Genomic DNA, 24,581 nt, shown 5'->3' with positions numbered 1-24,581 from the left:
ATATATATATATACATATATATACACATATATATATGTATATATATCATATATAATAAAATGCTGTCATAAATGTATCCTTTACTATTTAGGTTTAAAATCTAAACACAACCAGTATTTGCTGAAACTCTTCTCTGTGCAGCAAACTACACTGCATTCACCAAGTAGTGTAAGCATGAACAGAGATGAAAACTGATCTTTTTATGGACACCCTCCACCCCCCTGCCCCAAGAGTCTGTATTTATTAAGCAACTTTATGATGGCTTATTTGGTAACTCTTGAAAATAAGTAGCATCCTTTTGGAAGAAGGTAACGAGTGGTTCCTTTCATCACTTTTGGGGCACTAGAAAAGCCACAGAGAGTGTAGCCTAGTAACCACAGTGGCATTGGTCAGAAGCATGCCCTGCAAACAAAGACCCTGGGGGGAGGGGAGTACAAGAAGCGGTACCTTGCGGCTGAGATGGAGGCGACCACGAAGTGGGACAGCCCATCGTGGTACTGCTTGTCTGCTGACTTAACTTTGATGCCCTTTACGTCCATGATGACAGTGCCATTGTCCAGTGAAATGGAAAACATGTCAGACTGAAACACAAACACAGGTGCTTAAGTAGGAATCCGAAGATAAAAACCAGATGTGTTTTCAAAGTTCACTTGATGGTATTGCTTGAATGAACACACGGTGTGCAAAAAGTTTGCTGGTAGGGCAATTTCTGTGAATAGCAACAACTAAACACCTTTGCCCGTGTTAGGGCTCCTTATAGAAGTAGATGTGTTCAGGGCTGGGGAGGTGGCTCATCGGGTAAACATGATTGCCCTGAGAGGCTGATGAGCTAAATTCAGAACCCCAGAATCGATGTACAAACTAGATCCAGTAGCACGCATCTGTAATACAGCCCTACTATGGTAAGATAGGATGTAGAGACGGGAGCATTGCAAGCCAGCCAGCTAGCCTGGAGTACCCACGGAAGTGGCAAAACCAAGAGAGCACCTGCTCCCTTGAAACAAAGGGAAAGGTGAGAACTGATGCCTAAGAATTGTGCTTTGACCGCTACATATGACGTGGATATACTTGTGCACATGCATACTCGTTCCCTGTCTCTCTGTCTGTCTCTCCTCTCTTTCATATACTTCAGTGGAAAAAAAGATACATCCGTAATTTGAACTGAAAGCCTTCGGTGGTGTTGGCATGCAAAGAGATGGCTCAGTCTCAATGATTTTCCTCACCTAAGCATCTCTCCTATGTCAATGCCATGCCTCTGAAAGACAGTATTTCAGCCCCCAGGAGGATATAGCTAGATGAAGAGACCGGAGTTAATTCACTAACTATGTTTTTAAAAGATGCTTCTCTTTTTTTGATATATCGAGGCAGGAGAGAACTTTCAGGAAGGAGAAGTTCCATCTCTTCTGAGTTTGCTTACTGTGTATTTTACAACATTGGCAGATGATGATAATGTTGTCCTTTCCTTACATGCATGCACATCAACTTCTATAGCCAGTCCTCAGTCCACAAACCGTGTGAACTACATATAAACCTAGCCTGCTGCTTGTAAAAGAAAATTGTCTCATGAGCCACAGTAATTTGAGGCAAGATTCGTTGCAACAGTGTTGCAGGATTTTCCTTGTCCAATTACATTGGGGCAACAAGAGGCCTGTGATTGGACAGGGAAAGGGAGGCCGAGCTAAGAGTTGCAGAGACAGCGAGTGTCTCTAGGGGATAATGATAAGGCCAAGATGGAGGTGGATGTGAACCAGTGTGGCTTTAACCAGCCACAGGTAGTTATGATGTCATAAGATTAGAATAATTGGGATAAAACTTTTATCATTATCAATTGTTTTTTGAAATTATTGTATTGGTATCTTGTAAGTTGAGAATTTATTGATACATAAATCTGACTGGTTAATTATAAGCTTTAAGAGTTTTGGTTCTACTGGGCAAGTGAGTGTTGTGATGGCTGGCCTTGGGGTGGGCGGTTATTGCGTGGCAGTGAGAAGAACGTGAGAGCTCCAGCCCCACCAGAGAGAGTTGTCAGGCAGAGACAGAGCGCCGGCGGGACCCCAGCGGGCCGAGAGTTGCCGGCACTTGTACAAGAACGTACCTGTTCTTTTTGTGATATTTCCCGTAACACAAAAGCTCTACAAAATGCTTTCTATAAATTGCCATAGATGCTATTGATTTAAATTACATTGAAAAAAAAAATAGCAGGGCTAGGAGGAAATAGCAGTTAAAGTGCTTGTTATACAAGCATGAGGACCCCACTTGATCGCTAGAACTCACGCAAAAGGTTGGGCATGGCTGCACACACCTGTAATGCCAGCACTGGGGAGACACAGGTTTCTGTGGTTCGCTGGCCACCTTGCCAGTGAAGACTCATCAAAACCAAAATGAGTCCAAGGTGGATGGCATTTGAGAAAGAATGACACCTAAGGTTGCCCCTTGGCCTCAGCATGCACAAGTGCACATGTGGATAAGCCTGTCTGTGTTCACTCTCCCGATATACACATACAAAAGAAATACATTTCAAGGAGGTGACAGATTACAGATTAGTGTAAGAAGCAAAATTTGCTTTCAAAAATTGTAGTTTGGACAGAGGCATATGAGCTGAAGCTTAGTTTCGCCAGACCTCTACAGATCTTACTCATTTTCATGGGAATGAAGATGGAACCAGGGCTTTGTATATGTTAGACCAGCTCACTGCCACTGAGTCACACACCCAGCCCTTTATTTTTGATATGTTTTTAAAAAAATGTTTATTTATTTAATAAATATACGTGAGTATATTATTGCTGTCTTCAGACACACCAGAAGAGGGCATCCGATCCCATTACAGATGGTTGTGAGCTACCGTGTAGCTGCTGGGAATTGAACTCAGGACCTCTGGAAGAGCAGTCAGTGCTCTTAACCACTGAGCCATCTCTCCAGCCCCTTGACGTAAGTTTTATTATCTGAGCTTGGGAATTCTATTGTAAATCCAAAGGCAAAGAAGAATGTAATGTCTCTCTAATTTATAAACTAAGTCACGAGTGTCTTTGTCCTTATGTCGCCATTGGTGCTTCTGGAAGGCTGTGGATATATGTGATTTTCTTCATAAACCAATATTCTAAAGTGTTTAAAATAAAAGTATACAGGAAGAGGAAGGTGATCTAGTACATTGAAATACTGCTTTTGGGGGCTGGCGAGATGGCTCAGCGGGTAAGAGCACCGACTGTTCTTCCGTAGGTCCTGAGTTCAAATCCCAGCAACCACATGGTGGCTCACAACCATCCGTAATGAGATCTGATGCCCTCTTCTGAGCTATCTGAAGACAGCAACAGTGTACTTACATATAATAAGAAATAAATCTTTAAAAAAAAAGAAATACTGCCTCAAAATGGTAAAACATGGAATTTGTGATACATAGTGCTAGTCTTCTTTACACAGACAGTAAGTAATAGATGTAGTAGATCTGACAGCATCTACATTTTGAATCTAGTAGAAGTGAGCAAAAATGTCAAGTGTCTGTGCCAACAGGAGTATGGGAAATATTTGTGATTTTGTTCAGCAGCAAAATTAGAGGTACTGCTAATACTACTGTGTTTTGTTGTGATGTTAAAATAGGAGATAATGTTCTTTCAATTAGAGGAAATGAAGACATAATTTTCCACAAGTGAGTCTACAGGCTCCTTGAATTGTGCCCATCAGCTCCTGAGGGGCGGGACGGAATTCCAGGCCAAGATATGTCTGTGATTGTAATAGTGGTATGACTGTTACAGAGGTAATCAACTGCTTGAGGTTTAAGGCCTGCTCCACAGGAGGAAACACATGCCTACTATGGTCAATCTGGCCAACAACCTATGGTCGTGGAGCTCACAGGTCTCATGGATGAACCTGCTCTTATCACTGTGCTACACAGACTTAGTGTCTAACTGCACTCTAAGTTCTTATTTCTATACCCAAGACTAGTGCAGTTCTCAGATACCATCAAAGAACTTTCTTTGTGCAATGGGTAACAGTTAACTCAGAATTCATAACTAGTCAAAGTGTGCATAGAATAAGTTCAGTGGAGTGCACAGCCAAAATGGGACATGGATTTGGACTTAAAGACACACACACACACACACACACACACACACACACACACACACACACACACACACTGGTTGGGTTCAGAAGGAAGGTAGAATGAACTGGGGGAACTTAGAGGAAAAACTTGTTTGTGTGTATATATATATGTTTGAATATGATCAAATGCATTGCATAAAATTCTCAAATAAATTAATAAGATATTATATGTAAAAATATGCATATAGCATATTTAGCATCTGATAGCAAGTGTACTTGTGAGTCATATTTGAGTCAAAATTTACTTTTATCATGCCTAAAACCTGTTTTTGATAGACAAGGCAGCTACACAGAGTGTCCTCAGCGGAAGGAAGCACTTACCCCTGAAGTGTAGTAGAATAGTAACCCATTTGGCTGTAACGTTCGGAAATTGAAGCCTCCTTCAAAGCCATCAAAGAAAGATATTTTCTGAATTGAAGCAATAAAACTTTGCCCATTGAAATATGCTCTGCGAGATATCTGTGTGGGGAAAAAAGATAAACATAGTGTTTTTGGTAATTATGGGACACTTATGTGAGTTTTCATATACAAAGATCCATGCCTGCTGTGTAAGCAGTTTGCGTTTCAGTTGTCTTTGCTACGGCAGCTGGGTTTCAGCATTCCCATTTCTCACACCCGAGTGACCGATAGCATTCAAGCAGTCTCTCTGGGCTTTGGATGCCAGGTCCACTGGAAGCCGGAGCAGCTGCCCAGGATTGTTCCCCAACCTTTCTGCTTTAATGAGTTTTCTTGCACTTGGCAGCAGAGAGGAGCCCAGAGAGGCAGAGAGGGCTGAGCTAGCTGCAGAAAGCCCTATGTTTACCTGTGAAGAAGCTCTGGAGTGAATGGGACTTACCAGAGAGTCCTCCGGGCATCCGTAACCCAGTCCTAAGGTTTCTGTCTGCTCCAGTAAATTGAAATCTTTCTTTTGGAACTGGAAACCCTTCATGCATCCCCTAAAGTTGACATCTAGGGGAAGATGTGCTCGTAGCGTCCTGGAAAAGGAAATCAGTCTTCATTGGTCCTATGGGGATCTGTTGACTGAGTCTCAGCTTTCAGACCATTCAGAGCCTCATCCGGTTGTGACAAGCACATGGCTGTGTCAAACCTTTGTGTGGAGTACACTGCTCCAAGTCAAGACAACTAACTTGCTTGCTTCTTTATAGTTTTCAAAACCTTTTACCTTTCATTATCAATTGCTACTTTTATAACAATCAAATGATATAGATGGGAATGTTAGCGTTCCTTTTTTTTTTTTTTTAATAGATTCTCAAGACCGAGTTGATATGCTACAGATAGAAAATACTTTACTCTTGGCAATTTCATAGAAATTGGAAAGACACTTATTCCCTTACATAATAAATACCAAGATAGGATTTAACCTCAGGTTTTCAGACATCTACTAATGGGTTTGGCCTTATTTGTAGCATATTCTAATCAAGGACAGCTAGAAGCAGGTCCTAGAGAATGTTAGATGGCTGGGTCTCAGAGCCTGCATCAGATGGGGTCCTAGAGTTGAAGGGAGAAGTGGACATACACCCCCATCCCTAACCCAGAAGCGTCTTCAATTGATAGCTACTTGCAAATGAAAAAAGATTTTCTCCCCTCTCTCTGTCTTTGAGACAGGGTTCCTCTTTATAGCCCTGGCTGTCCTGGAACTCTCTCTGTAGACCAGGATCGTCACACAAACTCAGAGATCAGCCTGTCTCTGCCTCTATCTCCCAAGTGCTGGGAGTAAAGTTGTGTGTTACCACCACCCCGCCCAGACAAACCATTCTTTAGGGTAGGTCCCATTCCCAGCAGTAATTGACCAACACAACATCATCTTTGTCTCATGTTGTCAGAGCACTGTTTTGTTTGTTTTTAAAATCTTACAGGTCCTTTGTGTATATATATTATGGATTCTTGTTTTGTGTGCCAACATATTGTCTACACCTATATGTTTCTTGTGCTTTTTCCTTGGCTCTTTTTGATGCTTGGTTGTTTTGTTACTATTCTAATTTTTTATTTTGGTTTTATCTTATCCTCTTTTATTATTATCCCTTAGAAGCCTGGTTGTTTTCTAACGAGAGACAGAAAAGGTGTGGATCTGGATGGGAAGGGAGGAAGGAAGAATTGGGAGGAATACTAGGAGGGGAAGCTATAATCAGAATATATTACTTGAAAAAAATCTACTTACATTAAAAAGTAAGAAAGGGTTTATCATTATGATTAGGGGATGCCACTCTTGTTCAGTGTTCTGTTTTCATCTCTGTCATGCTCAGTACATAGGAGGTGCCCAAGAACATGCTATTTGGTACTGAATGAATGCCAAGTTGTCTTGGAACAAGTCGCAGTGGGCTAACTGTGTTGTAGATGAACAGCTCTGCTGTGTTCTGTCCTCACAGGTCAGAGCTGAAGGAGCATGTTAACCCACAGACCTGCATAGTGGTCAAGGTCCCATGGACATGGTTGAAGGAATGAAGAGGGTGTTTACTTCAAGAAACCTGGAGAGCCTTCTTTAGATATGATATTTTGCAACACAGAGAGGATTTGACTCAAAATAAATAAGAACTTTGTAACAATTGAAATAATATAAATATATATGTATACAAAATATTTTATACATATATAAATATACATATAAAATATATATATATAAAATCTCCTTCTGAGGTAATCATTCACTCTAAATTCACTCAGAGGTTTGAATGCTCAGAGAGGGATGTTTCTGTTACATGAGGGGTGGGCTCCATCATCAGCTCTTACTTGAGTTCAGGATTTTTTTTTTCCTTTTTTAAACATTGGGGCCTGACTTCAGAACAGTAACAATTTTAGGAAAACTAGTGGCTCTCCAATGAGAGCTACCACACAGGATTATCTCAACATTGCTTTTAAGTTTTTGGAGTCACTGTTTGTATGCATTTATTATTTTTGAGATTTATTTTAGTTTTATACGTATGGGTATTTTGCCTGTGTGTATGTCTGCGCACCATGTGCATGCAGTGCTCATGGGAGCCAGAAGAGGGCAATGGATCACCCTGGAATTGGAGTTATAGATGGTTTGTTAGCTGCCGTGTGGGTGCTGGGAATCAAACCCAGGCCCTCTGCAAGAGTAGCCAGTGCTCTTCACCATCGAGCCAGCTCTCCAGCTCCGTTTCTGTGAGTGAGATGCACAGTAAGAGCTGAATTTTCGAATTCACTAGAACAGAGCACACACACCATGGCCTCTTGTACACCCTCAAGAGTGTACACACTCTCAGATTCTATTGAAGAGTTTGAAGTAACCTTAAAGACTGAGACAAACGTAAAGCTTACGCACTGTTTCGTCTTTGCACGGTACACTCTGTTCTACTCTCCCTCTCCTTGGGAAATAATGCAGGAGAGGATGTTCTAAAAGTAATGCTAGGTTAAGTACATGCATTACACAGTGAGATGCTAATTTAAGAGGGTCGTAAGTGCTGGCTGTAGAGGGACTGTAGGCTCACAGATTTGTTTGTTCTATACCTGTGCAGGTATGTAAAAGTAGCAAGCAAGACGTCTCCTAGGTATTGAATATTCGTTAGTATATTATTAGCAGTTAAAAGCTATATAGTCACAAAGCTTTACCTGGACTGTAAGACCTCTTGGGGCGCACCTCCGATGTAGATGTCTGTAAAAGGTACCTTTTTCTTCTCATTGTCCGTGCTCTTAACGTGCCGTCTGTCCACCACCAAAATCATTTTCTTGTCATTGTGGTAAATGATCGAGATCTGAGAGAAATAATGTATTGTAAGTCTGTTTAACAACTGATTTTTGTTTGTTTGTTTATAGAAAACTGTAATGTATGTTGACTATCCTTGTTATAACCACCTGCATTCTTCCTTGTTCACAAGAGAGAGAATAGAGTTTCCTTTTTCACTCACAGGGATGACAACTATGGCTTTCATGTAATGTAAACTCACAGCTTACATTTCCTGGGGGAAAGCCCCTTTCCTGGAAAGGATACCTCCCACATTCTTAGGCTACATCTTTCTGTAAGTCCTGTGGTTTTTTCTTTTCTTTTTAATTTTTCTTCTGCCTCTTCTAAGGGGAACTTATAAGTATCTGTCTATTTAAAAAAAACCTTTGGTGGCACACGCCTTTAATCCCAGCACTTGGGAGGCAGAGGCAGGCGGATTTCTAAGTTCGAGGCCAGCCTGGTCTACAGAGTAAGTTCCAGGACAGCCAGGGCTACACAGAGAAACACTGTCTCTGTAAACAAAACAAAACAAAACAAAACAACCGCCCCAAAACCCAAAAAACCAAAACCTTGATTAAGGTATCGCTGATTACATACAAAACTGCACATATTTAAATAGATTATACAACTTGTTAAGTTTGGATATACAAAAGCATTCACTATATTACTAGCCCAATCAAGTTAACAATATCTATCTAATATTTCTTAAAGTTTCTTGACTTCATTGCACTCCCTTGTGTTCCCCAGGACTATACCTACACAAGAGTTTAAAATAGGACGCCTGGCACTTGTGTTCTACCATTGAGCAACAAATCCTAATTATTGGAATTTGTTATGGCACCATGTTATTTAATATCTAAAATTTATCCCTTCACCACAATGAAAACTTCCTATACACTGGACAACTCATTTCCCATTCCTTCCAGCACTGGGCAGCACAATTACATACTTTATGCTTAAGCAGGTACTTTCTGGATTATAGCGTGAGTGCTACCAAGGTGTCCGTTTTCAGAAACATTTCTATGTCATTTTTGAATTATTAGATTTGCATAAATAAATACTGACTTGCTGTTTAAAAGACAGAGGCTACTCCTAGTGAATCTGCAAAAATGCTAGTCAAACAATTAAGTTCTTCATTTATTGAAATCCATCCTCAGAAAGCCTCGGACATTGAACTGCAAAGGGAAAGATAGTTGGCTAGCCACTGTATTTGGGCTCAATTTAAGATATTGCATCTTTTATGTGGTTTATTAATTATATAATTTAAAGCAGTTGGTAGTGCAGTTGAAAGATACTTTTGAGATATTTATGAGAAAAATCACTTGCATTTCTACATCCTAGAGAAAAAAGTTCAAGAGAAAATTCTATATTTACTTGCATAACCTCCATATAGTAATGTGGCTCAAAGTAGAATAAGATCTTTGTAATTTTCAACATATATACGGTATTTTCATAGGTCTTCTATTGTAATCAAGACATTTATGATTAACAAGAGACTTTTGGTCGATGAGCCCCTTTTAACGAGAAGAGACCTTCCAGTGACTTTTTGGATAGAAATGTCAGCATGTGTTTTACTTGGCTGCAGTAGATGAGGGTACATCAGTTGCTCTTCAATGTGAATGTATTTAGTTTACTATCCCACTACTACATTTGGTCACCTGGTCATCTACATAGATCTAAGTGTCAAACATCAAACCCAACCAAAGTGACTGTACCTCATGATATTTTGCATCATTAATCTGGGCTTTTTTCAATGTGTCTTCAAGATGCACGGGCCCATTGCTGAATCCAAAGTCATAGAACACATGCAGGTAGCCATTGCGCATTTCTAGGCTGAAAAACATACTCTGCAGAGAGAAAGAAACCGTAAGGTCGAGCACCCGCTGATGTGAATGGAAAACCAGGCTTAGCTGAATTAGAGAACTATAATAATTCTTTATTAATGGAATTCTTGGAAGATAAGTAGTCTCATGAAAGTCTTATTGAAGTAAAGTAAAAGTAAAATGTCCTATTAAAGCAAAAAAGTTCACTAAAAAGTCTGAAATAGCTAGATCATGGTGGTGCACACCTTTAATCCCAGCACTCAGGAGGCAGAGGCAGGCGGATTTCTGTGAGGTCAAGGGCCGCCTGGTCTACAGAGTGAGTTCCAGGACTAGACAGGCTAGACAGATTGGGAAAATTTTATTAAGGTAAAATCAGTACTTACTTCTTATATATTAATAAAGGCATTAATACTCTTATAAAATTTAAAATACCTATCCTCTTTTGTTTTTATGTTACCCTACAAACCACTGCATGGAATACTGAGTCTACATTATTGACCTTCAATTCTTCAAGACAAAGTAGAATATACCATGCTTTTTCAACTGCCTTGTTGTTAACTTTTCAAAATATAGCCCCAGAGATGTCACTATATTCACTTAAAGATGAAAATTGGCAATAATGAAAAATTATTTCAAGATAGGCTAAACAGTTTCTCCAATATGCCAACAAATATGGATCCAGGATAAAGAAGAACATTTCTGTACTATTTTGAGCCACTGGATTTGCATAAATGAAAATGGAGTTGGAGCACACTTGGGCCAGATGATGTTAAAGAGCAGAAATAACCTGGCAGCAGTCAAATCACTTGCTGGCTGTACTTTCTCATTCCAGAACATGGTTCATAGATTCAGGAATTAAATGGATTTGAAAAATAAAGTATCATGGTAAAGTCTTCATGTTACATAAGTGTAGATATCCTGAATGGAGTTTGCTTAGTCCTTGGCATGGGAATCAATCCCTGGGAGTTGGGGAAAATGTTTTAACTTTTATTTATGTTCATCAAAAAAAAATCTGAAGTAGCCAGGCGGTGGTGGCACACGCCTTTATTCCCAGGCAGACGTAGGCAGATTTCTGAGTTCGAGGCCAGTCTGATCTACAGAGTGAGTTCTAGGTCAGCCAGGGCTACATAGAGAGGAAAACTGTGTTGAGGGGCTGGGAGGGAGGGGGTGTGTGGACATGACCTCCCCCACCAAAAACCCTGAAATATAGAAAGAAAATGATCTTTGATATAGAGTATTGACCCTGGGCCTTCATTTCCAGACTTTCATAGATTTCACATAGCTGGTGAGACTTCCTGAATTGAGTTCTGCATTTGAAGGGCTCCAGGGGCCCTCTTTGGGCCTATGTATTGGAGGTTATCGGAGATAGGACAATCATGTTGCATTGAGGCATGGAGTGATATGGAAGTGTTCTGGGACAGGTAAGTGTCTGCTGGCTACTTCCTGTGAAATTTTGACAATGATGTCAACTTAAAAGACAGTTTTTTGTTGTGAAGTGAGTTATTTTAAACCGCTGAAGTTTATATGTGCTGACAAGTGTTGTCCAGGAGCAGGAGGCCTAGCTGTTTCAGGAAACACATCACCTCATGACAAAGGGAATAACACCAGTGGATGAGAAAGAAGTGTGTTCTTTCTCTGTGCCCTCCCCCAACTCTTCCCCCTCAAGACCCATCAGGAGGTTTTGGTGTAGATAAACGATTGTTTGAAAATATTTTGGGTGCTGAGCAGTGGTGGCACACACCTTTAATTCCAGCACTTGGGAGGCAGAGGCAGGCAGATTTCTGAGTTCAAGACCAGCCTGGTCTACAGAATGAGTTCCAGGACAGTCAGAGCTATACAGAGAAACCTGTCTCAAACAAAAACAAAAACAAAAACCCAAAACAAACAGACAAAAACTAAGTGATTTTTATGGGTCTGGAGAGATGGCTCAGTGGTTAAGAGCACTGACTGCTCTTCCACAGGTCCTGAGTTCAATTCCCAGCAACCACATGGTGGCTCACAACCATCTGCAATGAGATCTGATGCCCTTTTCTGGTGTATCTGAAGACAGCAACAGTGTACTCACATACATAAAAATAATAAAAAAATATTAAAAAAATATTTTGGGGACATTTTTCTGTTGTTAAGTGATTTTGGCAATGAAATAATATAGATGTTCTGTTTCCCAAAACCTTTTATCTTGGAGCTGTCGGGTCCCAGGGAGGGAAGAGTAGGGAGGGAAGAGTGGTTGTCAGAGGTGGACAAAGACAACCACAGTCTGATTTGTGCACGTGTGGAGATATCACAGTAAAATAGTATTAGCTGGTACAGTTAGTGATTTTTGTAAACCATCCCTCATCTGCACTATTTTTTCCAACCATGAAACACATAGTTATTTTTCACGGTCAGCACTTTTATATCCCTACAGGAAGCCCTCACACAATTGAACGGAGGTGTTAACCTGGTGATCGGATCTTGTGACAATCTTCAGTCTCTGGTCACAGTATGAAGTCATATCTATACTTCTAATTTTTGTGTGTGTGAGAAAAGATTTCTAATCTGTTTAGAAACCTTTCAAAGAAGATGTGTAGTGGCTTGGAGCAATTTTATTGAAGTTTACAAGATAATATAGTATCTAATTTGCTCTGAAGAACTACTTCAAGAGAGAAAATGGACCAGCCAAATAGCAAAGGTTACCTGGGCCAGGTGGAGCATGAAATTAAAAATAAAACTATATGATTTAGTAGGCACAGCTGATAATACATGTCATATAGACACACACAAATAGAATTTGGGGAAAGAATTCTATGTAGTTTTGACAGCCAATAAAACATTGAAATTGGATTTAGGATGTCATTCTTGAATCACTATATCTCAAAGAATTGAAAAAGATTTCAAAAAACACAGCATATTTTATCAAACCATTCTCACTAATATTGTTATTATTAATAAGATATTTTTAGTGAGTTCAAAGGTTTCTACATTGTTAGTAAATGAGAATTAATTTCATTTTATTTAAGAAATTTAAAATATTTATATTTATATTTCTAATTAATATTGTTTGTTTTTATAATGACTTTTGAATGTTTCATGACATATTTATGTCTGTATTTGCAACTGTATATGACTTATGAGGAGAAACGTCTTAATATGTACTAGATCTTGGTGGTGAGTTTTTTCAAAGTTTTTTTTTATTTATAAAAGGGTATATTAATATATTTTATATATTTAATAATAATTTTATAATATATATTAAAGTTGAAGTAGGGTCAAGTGCATCTCAGGATTGCTTCCACCTAATACTGTCATATCTTTCTTGGAGAAAAATAAATCCAATTTTGCTTTCTAAGGAAGGCCTTCATTTTGATGTCATGGCACAATTACCCGGGAGTGGTTGGGGCATTTCCTGCAAGAAGGAATAGCAGAGAGCAGAGGAAGACCGGGGGACTATAGAGGACTTCCTGTACTTACTCCATTGACCATCAGGAGCACGAGGCCATTGTCAGCTGGCGTTCGGATTTCTATGTCAAAGCGAGTCACCTGACCAAATTTCCCTCTCCTCGTGATGTCCCTCACCACAGCATAACTGGAGCCATCAAAGAAGTAGCTGGCAGCCCTGCTCTGAGTGAAAGCCAGTTTATCCCTGGAACAGAACACAGGGTCACATGAGTGCTCCAGGTTTGGTTATGCTTTCCGAGTGAGACCCTGGAACCCATTTTCAGAACATCTTCCACTGTCCTGATGGCATGCAAGTGAAGGATGAAGAATATAAATAAATCAAATGGCCTGTTTTAAATGAGTTTCTCCTTCACCATACTACATACTAGGATACATACTAGGATAGTTGAAGACTTCTGGAAACCTCTGATCTTAGAATCTTAAATCAAGTAAATATAACACACACACATAGGTGTATGTATACATATATAATATATATCCCATATATATGTATTTAATACTGTGCATGTTCATCTATGGCAGAGGAAAGGGGAGACACGTATTGCAGGCCTAGCATTTACATAACTTTACATGTACTTTTCCCAAAGAAGAGTTCAAGAACCTGCATTGACTCACACTTGGCCTGTCTGCTGCCCATGCCCATGTCAAAAGCTCTGAGCTTCTACCTGTCACTCACCTGGCACAGGGCACTGACTTAGATGGATCCATATTATAGATGTGCTTAAAGTTGTACAGGCTGATCACATCATTATTCAGCGTGGCCAGCTCCAGGCAGCCTGAGTAGCTGGGCAGGTTTAAGCTGGCAGGGAGCTAAATGGCAGGGAAATAAAATCAATTAGCCCATGGTCATGTTTCATGCACAAGCTGCAGACAGAGAATGAAGCTGACAGTAGATCAGAGGGGACCCTCCATGGTCCCTGTGACATGAACATCCCTCTACACTGGAGTTTGCATCAGTATGATGGATGACTTAGATAAGCAGTTTCCCATGTCTTAGTGGAGAACTGGTATTTATTGAGTACGGACTACATACACTACATATCCCTAACAACAAGTTCACAATGAAACCAGTTGTCATTCCAATTCTGTGAGATCTCATCTCATAGAAACAGAGAAATTCTCAAGAGCGGGTCAACAATGTGCTCATGGCCGTAAGCAATGGTCCTTGAGTGGACGGCCTGAGGTTGGCTCCTCATCTTCTCAGGCCTCAGTCCTCGAGTGGACAGCCTGAGGTTGGCTCCTCATCTTCTCAGGCCTCAGTCCTCGAGTGGACGGCCTGAGGTTGGCTCCTCATCTTCTCAGGCCTCAGTCCTCGAGTGGACGGCCTGAGGTTGGCTCCTGATCTTCTCAGGCCTCAGTCCTGGAGTGGACGGCCTGAGGTTGGCTCCTCATCTTCTCAGGCCTCAGTCCTGGAGTGGACGGCCTGAGGTTGGCTTCTCATCTTCTCAGGCCTCAGTCCTCGAGTGGACGGCCTGAGGTTGGCTCCTCATCTTCTCAGGCCTCAGTCCTGGAGTGGACGGCCTGAGGTTGGCTCCTCATCTTCTCAGGCCTTTCCTTTACCACTCTTTGTCAGGTCTCACATTCTCCTCTTGGTCTTACCTTTTCTCATCTCATACATTTGATACCATGCCTATGTATTTCAGGTAACAGCATTTCATGCAGTGCTGAAATCTAGATCCCAGCCAGTACAAACGTTCTTATAATAGATAATACTAATTCTTTCCTGGAGTGATATTTATCACCTTTACATTATCAAAATGACATTAGCTAATCTGTACACATTAACTGTAACTTGAAAACAACTGACATTGAACTATGGGTAACAGGGACCAGATGGGGACACCAGAGATATAGATAGATTCTGATCCAGAATGCTACTACCCACTGAACTGAACTCTCACCGTGGTACTGAACTGAACTCTCACGGTGGTATCCGATTCCCGCACATCTATTCATTTTGGGGTTATGGGTTTATAAAGAAAGCACTGCAGGTCTTTACTGATCCATATACAGCTCTAGAGCTTACCTTGAAGTCCGCAGGCACCCCGCCAACGTAAAACACAGTGTCCTCGGGGGTCAGATCCAGCAAGGAGTCGTCTCCCGCAGCCTCCCCTTTCTTAATAAACTTTTCTTCTGCCGTGCTGCTGAGACTGGGCACTGTCAAGAACACCTTTCCGTGTTTCCCTACCCTGGTGAGAGAAAGGCTTGTCACGTGCTTTAGCTTAGGCGGTTTGCAGAAAATACTTTTATTGTGTCAAAATGTTAATGTCAACTTCATCAAAAAAAAAATAGGTGATTTGATTGTATGGTATTTTGGTACACATACAGAAATATTAATTAAGGAAGAAAAGTAGAAAAGCAGATATCTTACTTTTAAATTTTAACTTGGGGCAAGGTAAAGTGATCTGGTAATCAGATTGCTATTTAGAAAGGACCTTTGTTTTTTTCTAGTATTTTTTTTTCTTTTATCTCACTCAGGTGTTTGGGAAGGAATATCGGAATAGGGAAGAAAAGGAGTAAGATGGAAAAGAACGAAGTACTCATGGCATCCACAAGAGGAGTGTGAGTGTGTGCGTTTGCAAAGCCATCTGCCATGGATTCACCTTACCTCTCAATCTTGACAATACTAAAGTAAGCAGGCCAGGAGCTCACGGGCTTGGAATCCAGGAGAATCTCTACATCTTTCGTTCCCAAATTGTAAACGTATACCAGGTTATCATTTTTGATTGCCAGACCCATGTATTCTTTTTTGGCCTAAAATGTCAAGAAATCACTTAAATAAAATCAACAAGTTTAATGCACATAAATGGTATATGTTTTTATGTCTGAAAAGCACAATCATAGGTCCTAAGAGTTGCTGTATACAATCTGCTTCCGGCCCAAATTACCACTTCCAGCTGCTGCTAGATTGGCATCATCTCCCGTCCTGGGTCTGCACTGGGGTGAGCTGTCCCTGTACTTTCTATGTCTATCTATCTGCATTGGTGGAGGGTGAAGAGAGGGGGAAATCATTGAAGGCTCATGGGAATGGCAGTGCTGATGGCTGCCAGGAGTGTGCCAACACTGTCAGGCTAACAGAGGCATCCTTGACAAAACCAGTCCCTTTGTTTCTTTAAGCAGGATTCGGAATCAACAAACAAAGGCTACAGTTATTCCAAAGGCCTTCAAATGCTTTGTTCCGATTCATTCATAGAAGTAATTCATGCCGGTAGAGAGCAATGCCAGAAATATGTCCCAGTCCCCAGAATCTCTTGCCCTTCAACCGAAGCTTGAGTCCTGCCATTAAAGCCATTTCTGGCCTTTACTATCAGAGCGGGAATTAGCTTGCTTTCCTCAACAGCTTTGTCCAAGCAGAGGGCAGCACTCTCCTTCAGATCCCCACGCTATGCTCTTACATTTTTGCTTCCGAGGTAGAGGACAAACTGATCTGCTACCCAGGCCCCAGTGGGCTCTGCCGGCTTTGGAGGAGGCTTCATGTACAAGCCGATGGACGTGAAGGCCTTCAGGTCATCCACGCTGACTTTGGGGTGCACTTCGACTGCTGACTGGCCATCAAACATCATGGAGACTTGGATCTGGAAATACAAAATTGTTCCATTGAAAGTGCTTTGAAGGAAAGGGCAGAATGCTCTCTTACAGTTTCAGGAGGGATTCCTACTTGCTCCATCCCTTTGTTTACTTCTATATTCTCAGAGAGAATATTTTAGGCAGATTACAAGACAACAGGTTTAGATTAAAATGGGCTAAGAGAACACAAGAGCAAAGCAGTGACCAAGGACAAGGGCAGACATAACTCCCACAGGGAGCTGTACATTTAGGCTGGTGAGCTAAACAAGAAGGAACACTGACTGGTCTTGACATTGGCAATTTATAATGGCATACAATGCATAGAAGAATTAATCATTTGGGAGAAGTATAACTCATCTTGGGTACTAAAGCTGCCGGGACGTTCTCCCCAAGGTCATGATAGGAGCAGTCTAGATTAAAGCTGTGCACACCTGCCCAGGCAGGGTCCTGGCACAACCTCGGAACATTCTCCCCAAGGTCGTAACAGGAGCAGTTTAGAGTAAAGCTGTGAACACCTGCCCAGGCAGGGTCCTGGCACAGCCTCGGACTTTCACACACGCCATTTCACTTAATAAGTAGGCAGACCTATGCTACCCACTCAATATTCTTCTGTAAGATGACATAATAAACAGGCGGTGAGAAATAAGACGGTAGCTGCAAATCACATTCCAGCCCCTGGCTCTAGCCTTGTAAAATTGTAATAAGAAGTTCCTTAAGCCATTTCCTGTGGTGTTTCTCAGAAAGACAATGCACTATTGTCAGCACAGCTCTTAGAGGCCCAAGATGACACCAGGAACTGATTTGACATGTGAAGGATTTTTAGGGCGTTTGACAACATGTACACCCATGCTGTTTGTACAAAACCTTCTGAATAATTAGATGTATTTACATCAGCTAATATTGATTGGGCGGATGCGGATAGTCAGCTAGCTTGAGATTCCATTCCCCAGCGCTTTGGGGCATGGCTGTCTGCTATTGTCTGTTGAGTAGAGATCAATACATCCCAACAATCAATCAAGCACTGTGTGGGACTGAAGCCTACCTACAGAACTGAGAGTCTGAGAAAGCTGCGTGAGAATGCATCTCCCTCTGGAGCTTAGTGGGTGCCCAATGGCTAGGCAGTCTTTAGAAAATGACTTTTTCTGTGTGATCAAGACTCCAATGTTATAACTCAATATAAATTATATTGAACATTATCACAAAGAAAACACTAACAAAAACTTTGCTTTTAAGACACCTCTTTTTTTCTCTTTTAGACAGTTTCATTGCATTGTCCTGGAAACTTCTTATGCATTCAGGATGGCTTTAAACTCACAATTCTCTGTCTCAACCCCCCAAATTCTGGGATTACAGGCATCTGCCACCACCCTCAGTCTAAAATGTCATTTCTTGATGTATTTTTAAGATGATATGTCATGAAATATTCACAGAGCTATGCAAATAAGACAATTCATAAGGCAGGAGCCTTTATTACATAGTGCTTGAAAGTCACATGTAATTACCAAGAATAATCCCCAGTACTATATAGCAATTGATTTCTTATTCTTGTTTTTACAAGTCCCTGGGTGCATGTTTGGTATAGTATAATTGTTTCTTCTCCTTCTTCTTCTTCTTCTTCTTCTTCTTCTTCTTCTTCTTCTTCTTCTTCTTCTTCTTCTTCTTCTTCTTCTTCTTCTTCTTCTTCTTTCTTCCCCCCTCTCCTCCCTCTCTCTGACCTTCTCCTCCTCCTCCTCCTTCGTCTTCCTTTCCTTTTCCTTCCTTTTGTTCTTGAGACAAGGTTTCTCTGTGTAGCCCTGACTATTCTGGAACTTACTCTGTAGACCAGGCTGGCTCAAACTCTGAGATCCACCTGCCTTTGCTTACTGGGTGCTAGGATTAAAGTCATGTATCACTATGTTTGGCTATATTTGGTGAAATTCTTACTTGAGAAAATAAAGCCACATAATTTCATTATAAAAAAATGAGGCTGATCTATAAATCAATAAAAACAAATTAAAGAGAGGCCCATGCATGAGTCCTCTTCTGGCACATGGGGATGTTAATTGGGTCAGGACCTGCTGGTTCCCGGTGTCTCAATGCTTGGTGGCCTCTGTAACAGAACCTAAGATGCTCACCTTTGCTTAGTTTCTTCCACTTGTGATTCCTTGGATAAGCCTGCAGAGCAATTAATAAAACTTTCACATAATGTATGTTGAACCTGAGAAGTTTTGTAGATGGGCAGATGGGCAAGACTCTTCCATATGTTAACTGCAGTAACACAGCCATTAAAAATGAATAATTCTAACACTGAGTTGAGTCTTTTTTTAAAAGACTTATTTATTTATTATATATAAGTATACTGTAGTTGTTTTCAGACATACCAGAAGAGGGTATCGGATCTTATTACAGATAGTTGTGAGCCACCATATGGTTGGTAGGATTTGAACTCAGGACCTCTGGAAGAACAGTCAGTGTTCTTAACCACTGAGCCACCTCTCCAGCCTGAGTTGAGTCTTTTATTGAAGCTTAAATGGATTTCTGCTGTTTATGAGCTTTTCTATGTGACTTAAGAGATGACGAGTGTTGAGCCTTCCTGGGTTTATGTATTAAAAGAAGATTTCTTTATTTGTATGTTTCCTGAGATATAACCTTGCCATGAAGCCCAGTGGCTGGGAACTTGCTTGTGTAGATGAAGATGCCCTTGAAGTTGCTGTGGTCTCTTCTTCCCTTTGCCTCTGAGTGCTTGGACTATTGTCATATGCCACCAGAGCCCAGGTTTACAGTGCAAAGCTTCTCACCTGATTCTAGCAACTAATATAATAGGAAGGTGTCAGGCCTCGGGAGCTGCTGAGGGGTAGGAGTTCAGCACCATTTCCCATCATCCCCTGGAGCTCAGTGTTATTTCCCATTCTTTCCAGGTAGCTGATGACAACTCTCACCACATACCTTGCTGGCGACACTCCTGGTCTGAGCAATGAGCTCTCGGATCCTCTGGATGCTGGCAGAAACGTTGCTTGCAGGTCGTTTCTGCTCCACAGTACGAAGCTGATCCAGTAGCTGGGGGACAACCTCCGTGAGGTTTCTCACTGCAATAAGGAAAACGGGTCACTTGAATATTTAATTCTATTTTAAAAACCAAGTGAGGTTCGGCAAACACGTTACCTCTGATAGATCTATGGACCATCATTTTCAACCTTACGAAATTAATAGCAGAGCTCAAGGCATAGTCCACTCTGTTCTTTTCTGTGACATTTAAGTCCATATTGATTTATAAATGGAATGCGGTCCGTGCTGACTTGCAGTGTACACTCTAAAGGGCAGGCTCCATGACAAACATACAGATGTTCCTTTAATCATATAGCTTAGGCTCCACATGTCTACAATGTGGACTGAAACAACAGGTGAAAGGATTTTACTGATGTGCAAGGCTGCAGCTGCTGATACAGTGGAGATGGAGTTAGACGGAGGAAACCAGGAGCATGAAGCCAAAGCTGCCTTTGCCATAGAGACAGGGGAGCTTTGCAGCCTCTGATGAGGACCCAGGCAAGGGGGCATGGCAAGCAAGGCTTTTCTGCTAATGGAAAGGTCTATGACACAGACTTCTCATCCTCTTCACATAGACTCTAACGTCTCTTATTATGGTGTGCTGTTTAATTTACTTTGTTTTAAATCACCAAATACTATTTGAGAAAAACCACAGTAGCTTGAGACCATTCCAGTCAGTGCTAGCTCGGGCGCTCATTATCACAACGTGGTTGTTTGAATAGGAATGGCCCTCCTAGACTCATCTGTTTAATGCTTGGCCGAGAGGGAGTGATGCTGTTGGGAGGTGTGGCCTTGTTGGAGGAAGTGAGTCACTGTGGAGGTGGGCGTTGAGGTCTCCTATGGTCAAGTTTTACCCAGTGTGAGCCTTAGCTTCTTTTCCATCACCAAGTCTACCTGTGTGCTGCCATGCTTTCCGCCATGATAACGGACTAAAACTTTGAACCTGTAAGCTGAGGCAATTAAATGTTTACCTTTATAAGAGTTGCCTTGGTCATGGTGTCTCTTCACAGTAATAGAAACCCTAACTAAGACAGAGAACTCAATAGAGAAAAAAGATGCAAACACTGAATAACACGTAGACCAGTCCCTCACCCCCAGAAAGATCAGCTGTGGGTTCATGACTGTTTTGAATTGAGAGGTGTTCTATAAAGCTACCCTGGAAATGATTTGCAGGGAATGACTAATAATCCCGGTCACAGTAAGTCATAACAATGGTAGACACTGATATCCAAGAGACTAGGAAGATTCTGAATAAAAATGTGAGCACAGAAAAAGGAATTCTCTGTTATTATATGATTTAAAAGTACATATGCCAAACGACATCAGGTAGACATTAGTAGATACCATTTTCATTGCTGTAAACCTGTATATGTGAATTGGCCAAGACACGTAGTTGGAACTCATTGGTAATAATCTGATTCACTCAAGCAAGCAGAAAGCGGATGTGAGTTAGTGAGATCAATACCATTTACTAGATTTTTTCTTCTAAAGTAAGATAGTATTTTGCTGAAGTTATTTAACATTTAATTAAACTTTTATGCTAAAAGATCAGTCTTATATTGATAAGGTTGTTTGGTATCATTATATAAATGCTGCCACATAATAAAAAAAACACTTCTTCGATTTAACTACAGTATTACTTCTACCAATGCACCTATCTGTAAATTTATGTATATTCATGTAGGTACATATATAAGTGTCTAGAATCTAGATAAACCTAGACTCTAGGTAAACACATAGTTGAGCGGAGTAAAATATTTCTTTTTTTCTAAACTAATTTCTACAGCTTTCCAACCTAAAAGGCAAATGGTGCACACTGTTCCTTATCAAAAGCGGTGCGGAGTTTAGTGGACAATTCTTCAGGTAGACAAGATGGTAAAGCTTGCAAGCGGTACCTGCATCCCGAGCGGAGTCCACTGCGGTGTTATATGCAGAAGAGTCGAAAGTCTGCAGGTTCTGTGACCAGTTGCTGAGGTTGTTAGCCATTGGTGTAGTAACCTCCTGGACAGCCATTGTCGTCTTGTTAGCTTCCTCTATGATGAGCTTGGACTGGCCCAGGCGCTGGTGGGCATCTCCTGCACACGGAGCAGAAGAATGTTCCCTTTACTGGAGAGCACGGATGGATCTCAGTGCAAACACTAGGGTGAAATGGACCTCAAATTTGGGGCTGTGAAAGGAGACTAAGATGTCTAAATATATGACAGCTGTGTTATATAAACTGGAATATGATAAACAGCATTGATATGAGTTAGTAAGATCCTTCAGTCTCTATAATACCAAAATGTTTACCTAAAATGTTTTAAAATTAAGAAGTAAGTTATAGGGGCTGGCGAGATGGCTCAGTGGATAACAGCACTGACTGCTCTTCCGAAGGTCCTGAGTTAGGATCCCAACAACCTGTAATGAGATCTGATGCCCTCTTCTGGTGCGTCTGAAGACAGCTACAGTGAATTACGCCAGAGCGAGCGGGGCCGGAGTGAGTGGGGTTGTCCTGAGTTCAATTCCCAATAGCCACATGATGGCTCATGGCCATCTGTACAGCTACCGTGTACTCATACACATAATATAATAAACAAATAAATAAGTAAATTACAAAACCAAACCAATAACAACAATCAGCAGCAACAAACAAGAACCCTTAATATTTATTTAGATTAGCAATCTGGTTAGAAAGTGACAGAAAATGCACACGAAGTTTCAGCTTCTATGTTGTTCACATCTGAATTTCACCATAAAGACCTCTTCCTTTTATGGAAAAGTAATCTCATGTAGAAGAACTCTTGCCATAAAAATGAAAGAATTACTTCTGTTCTAAATTATTAAGAAACGCTTTTTTGTTGTTCAAAAGAAAAACATGGTTCAGAAACACTTTAATGTTAAGATCCAAGTTTCACTAAAAAGTTATTATATATTTGGGATGGGATTCCCCAGAACCCACGTGAGGTCAGAAGTGGTAGCGCACATCTATAAGCCAGTTCTCCACAGCAACTGGCAAGCAGAGACGGGAGTATCCCTAGAAGCTGTGGACTAGCGGGGAACAGCAAGGACTACCACAAGTTCGAGGCCAGTCTAGCTAGGGTTCGTATTAAGTTCTAGGCCAGCCATGGCTACATGACCAGACCCCTACCTCACAGACACAATAAAACAGCCAAGTGTAGTGAGATGTATCTGTAATCTCGGTCTTGAGGTAGAAGCAGGAGATCAAGGCCAGCTTGAGGCCATCCTGGGTCACATAGTGAGTTCCAGGAACTAGAGACCTTGTTTTAAACAGCACAGACAGTGGAGGCTAGTGCCTGAGGACTTCCAAAGTGCGCAGTGGAGTCATGATATGTGATGTATGCCTGTGCGCTCTTGCTCTCTCTCTCTCTTTCTCTCTCTCCCCCTCCCTCTCTCTCCTTACCCCCTCTCCCTCCCTCTTTCCCTCTCTCTCCCTCTCCCTCTCTCTCTCTCCCTCTCCCTTTTCTCTCTCCCTCTCCCCCTCTCTCTCTCCCTCTCCCTTTTCTCTCTCCCTTTCACAAACTCACACACACACACACACACACACACACAAACATACATTATACACACAGATAAAGCTTACTGCACTTTTAAAATAAAGATAATTAAATTTACAACTCCATTTTTTCCTAGATTATAGGTGATTATTTCTCCTTTCCCCCCTCTAATATGGGTTTTCACATTCTTTTTATATAAGTATATGATACTTTTGCAATAAAAATACTTAGCTACTATTTTAACTTCAAGTTTTTAAAGTGAAGAAACCTTTTGTTTAATCCTCTGTGCTCTGAATTCGGCTGGACATTGGTTTGAATCCTGGATCCCCCTTCTATCAGCTGCACCCTCTAGAGAAAGTTTTCCAGCCCCGACAAACTTCAGGATTCTCTTCATCTGGTAGACAAACCGTGACTCTGATCTCCACAGAACAGAGCCCAGCAAACTCCAGTCATCTGTAGCTCTGTTTAGGCTTTTTAGCACATGCGCACTCTCCTGGCCAGGGCTCTCGGTTCCGAGGCTGGCTCGTGTCAGCGCGACACACATCTCCAGCAGCTGTGTCTTAAGTTTTGCTATACCCAGGAGGGCACCTCAGCGTTCAATCACAGCCTTTCAAGACGCCTTGACTCGAGTCCCAACATAGGCAATAGAATCACCCTTGTTTCTCTACTTGGTGCATTGATCTCCTTGCTTATTTGATAAGAACAACTTGACATCTAACAGAGGGGTGCTCTTTACAGTGGAGGCCAGAGAAATCCAATGACCAAATGAGGGCAGGCTGTAAGCATGGAATAAAGTCCACCAGACACATGCAGGCACACGCATGCAGGCACAGAGCAAAGACAGGAAGAAAACACTCTTCATTTAATGCTCATCTCTGCATGATATGCCTACAGCTTTATTTCTAAGGGTACTTCTTGGATAGTAATGAACATTTATTTATTTATTTATTTATTTATTTATTTACCGGTCAGGGGAGAATAAATACCCTAAGATGAGCCAGGAGCTGATGACAAAGGAGTCACTTAATCTCCCGCAGCCAGGGTGCTTTACTCCGGTGGATAAACAGGCAGGCCCTTGGAGTTCTGGATCCTTACCTCTCTCTGCTGCCTGTAGCTGCTTAAGAGCATCATTCAGTCTGTCTCTGAGGGCACCCTTCCTCCACAGGGCTCCTCCCACGCGCTGGCTGGTGTCAGCCACGGCTTCATCATTACCTGTGGAGAAGAAGCAGAGGAACACCCAGGAGGAAGTCAGCTCAGCAGCATGACCTCTGACTTATATAGTGGACGCATATGTGATACACTCTAGCACGGTAGAAACAGGCGGTCAGTTCAGGGAAAACGGCGTTTAGGATAAGAGGTACAGGATAGAAGAAAACGAGTGACACTGGTTGGGAGTGACTTAGGAGGCCACGATGCTAATTTTTTTTTTTTTTTTTGAGAAACAGAGCAAGACTTTGA

General features: G+C 41.4%; 1 protein-coding gene across 1 annotated transcript in view; it reads right to left on the bottom strand.

Annotated features, from left to right (window-relative positions):
* Lama4 (laminin subunit alpha 4) overlaps nt 1–24,581 on the bottom strand; it is a 157,905-nt gene that overhangs the window by 23,891 nt on the left and 109,433 nt on the right. Inside the window, exons 16-28 of the mRNA XM_031348564.1 lie at nt 24,219–24,335; nt 21,525–21,704; nt 19,531–19,670; nt 16,434–16,613; nt 15,647–15,792; nt 15,065–15,227; nt 13,715–13,848; nt 13,051–13,222; nt 9,493–9,624; nt 7,666–7,808; nt 4,934–5,072; nt 4,420–4,557; nt 448–581 (exon numbers count right to left, since the gene is read on the bottom strand). Of these exons, the coding sequence (XP_031204424.1) occupies nt 448–581; nt 4,420–4,557; nt 4,934–5,072; nt 7,666–7,808; nt 9,493–9,624; nt 13,051–13,222; nt 13,715–13,848; nt 15,065–15,227; nt 15,647–15,792; nt 16,434–16,613; nt 19,531–19,670; nt 21,525–21,704; nt 24,219–24,335 (1,918 nt within the window). The remainder of the gene's footprint in view (nt 1–447; nt 582–4,419; nt 4,558–4,933; nt 5,073–7,665; nt 7,809–9,492; nt 9,625–13,050; nt 13,223–13,714; nt 13,849–15,064; nt 15,228–15,646; nt 15,793–16,433; nt 16,614–19,530; nt 19,671–21,524; nt 21,705–24,218; nt 24,336–24,581) is intronic.

The sequence above is a fragment of the Mastomys coucha genome, unplaced genomic scaffold (assembly GCF_008632895.1).
Source record: "Mastomys coucha isolate ucsf_1 unplaced genomic scaffold, UCSF_Mcou_1 pScaffold3, whole genome shotgun sequence".
Taxonomy (NCBI): domain Eukaryota; kingdom Metazoa; phylum Chordata; class Mammalia; order Rodentia; family Muridae; genus Mastomys; species Mastomys coucha.
Note: the sequence above shows the minus strand (reverse complement) of the source record. Positions and strands in the feature narration are given on the sequence as shown.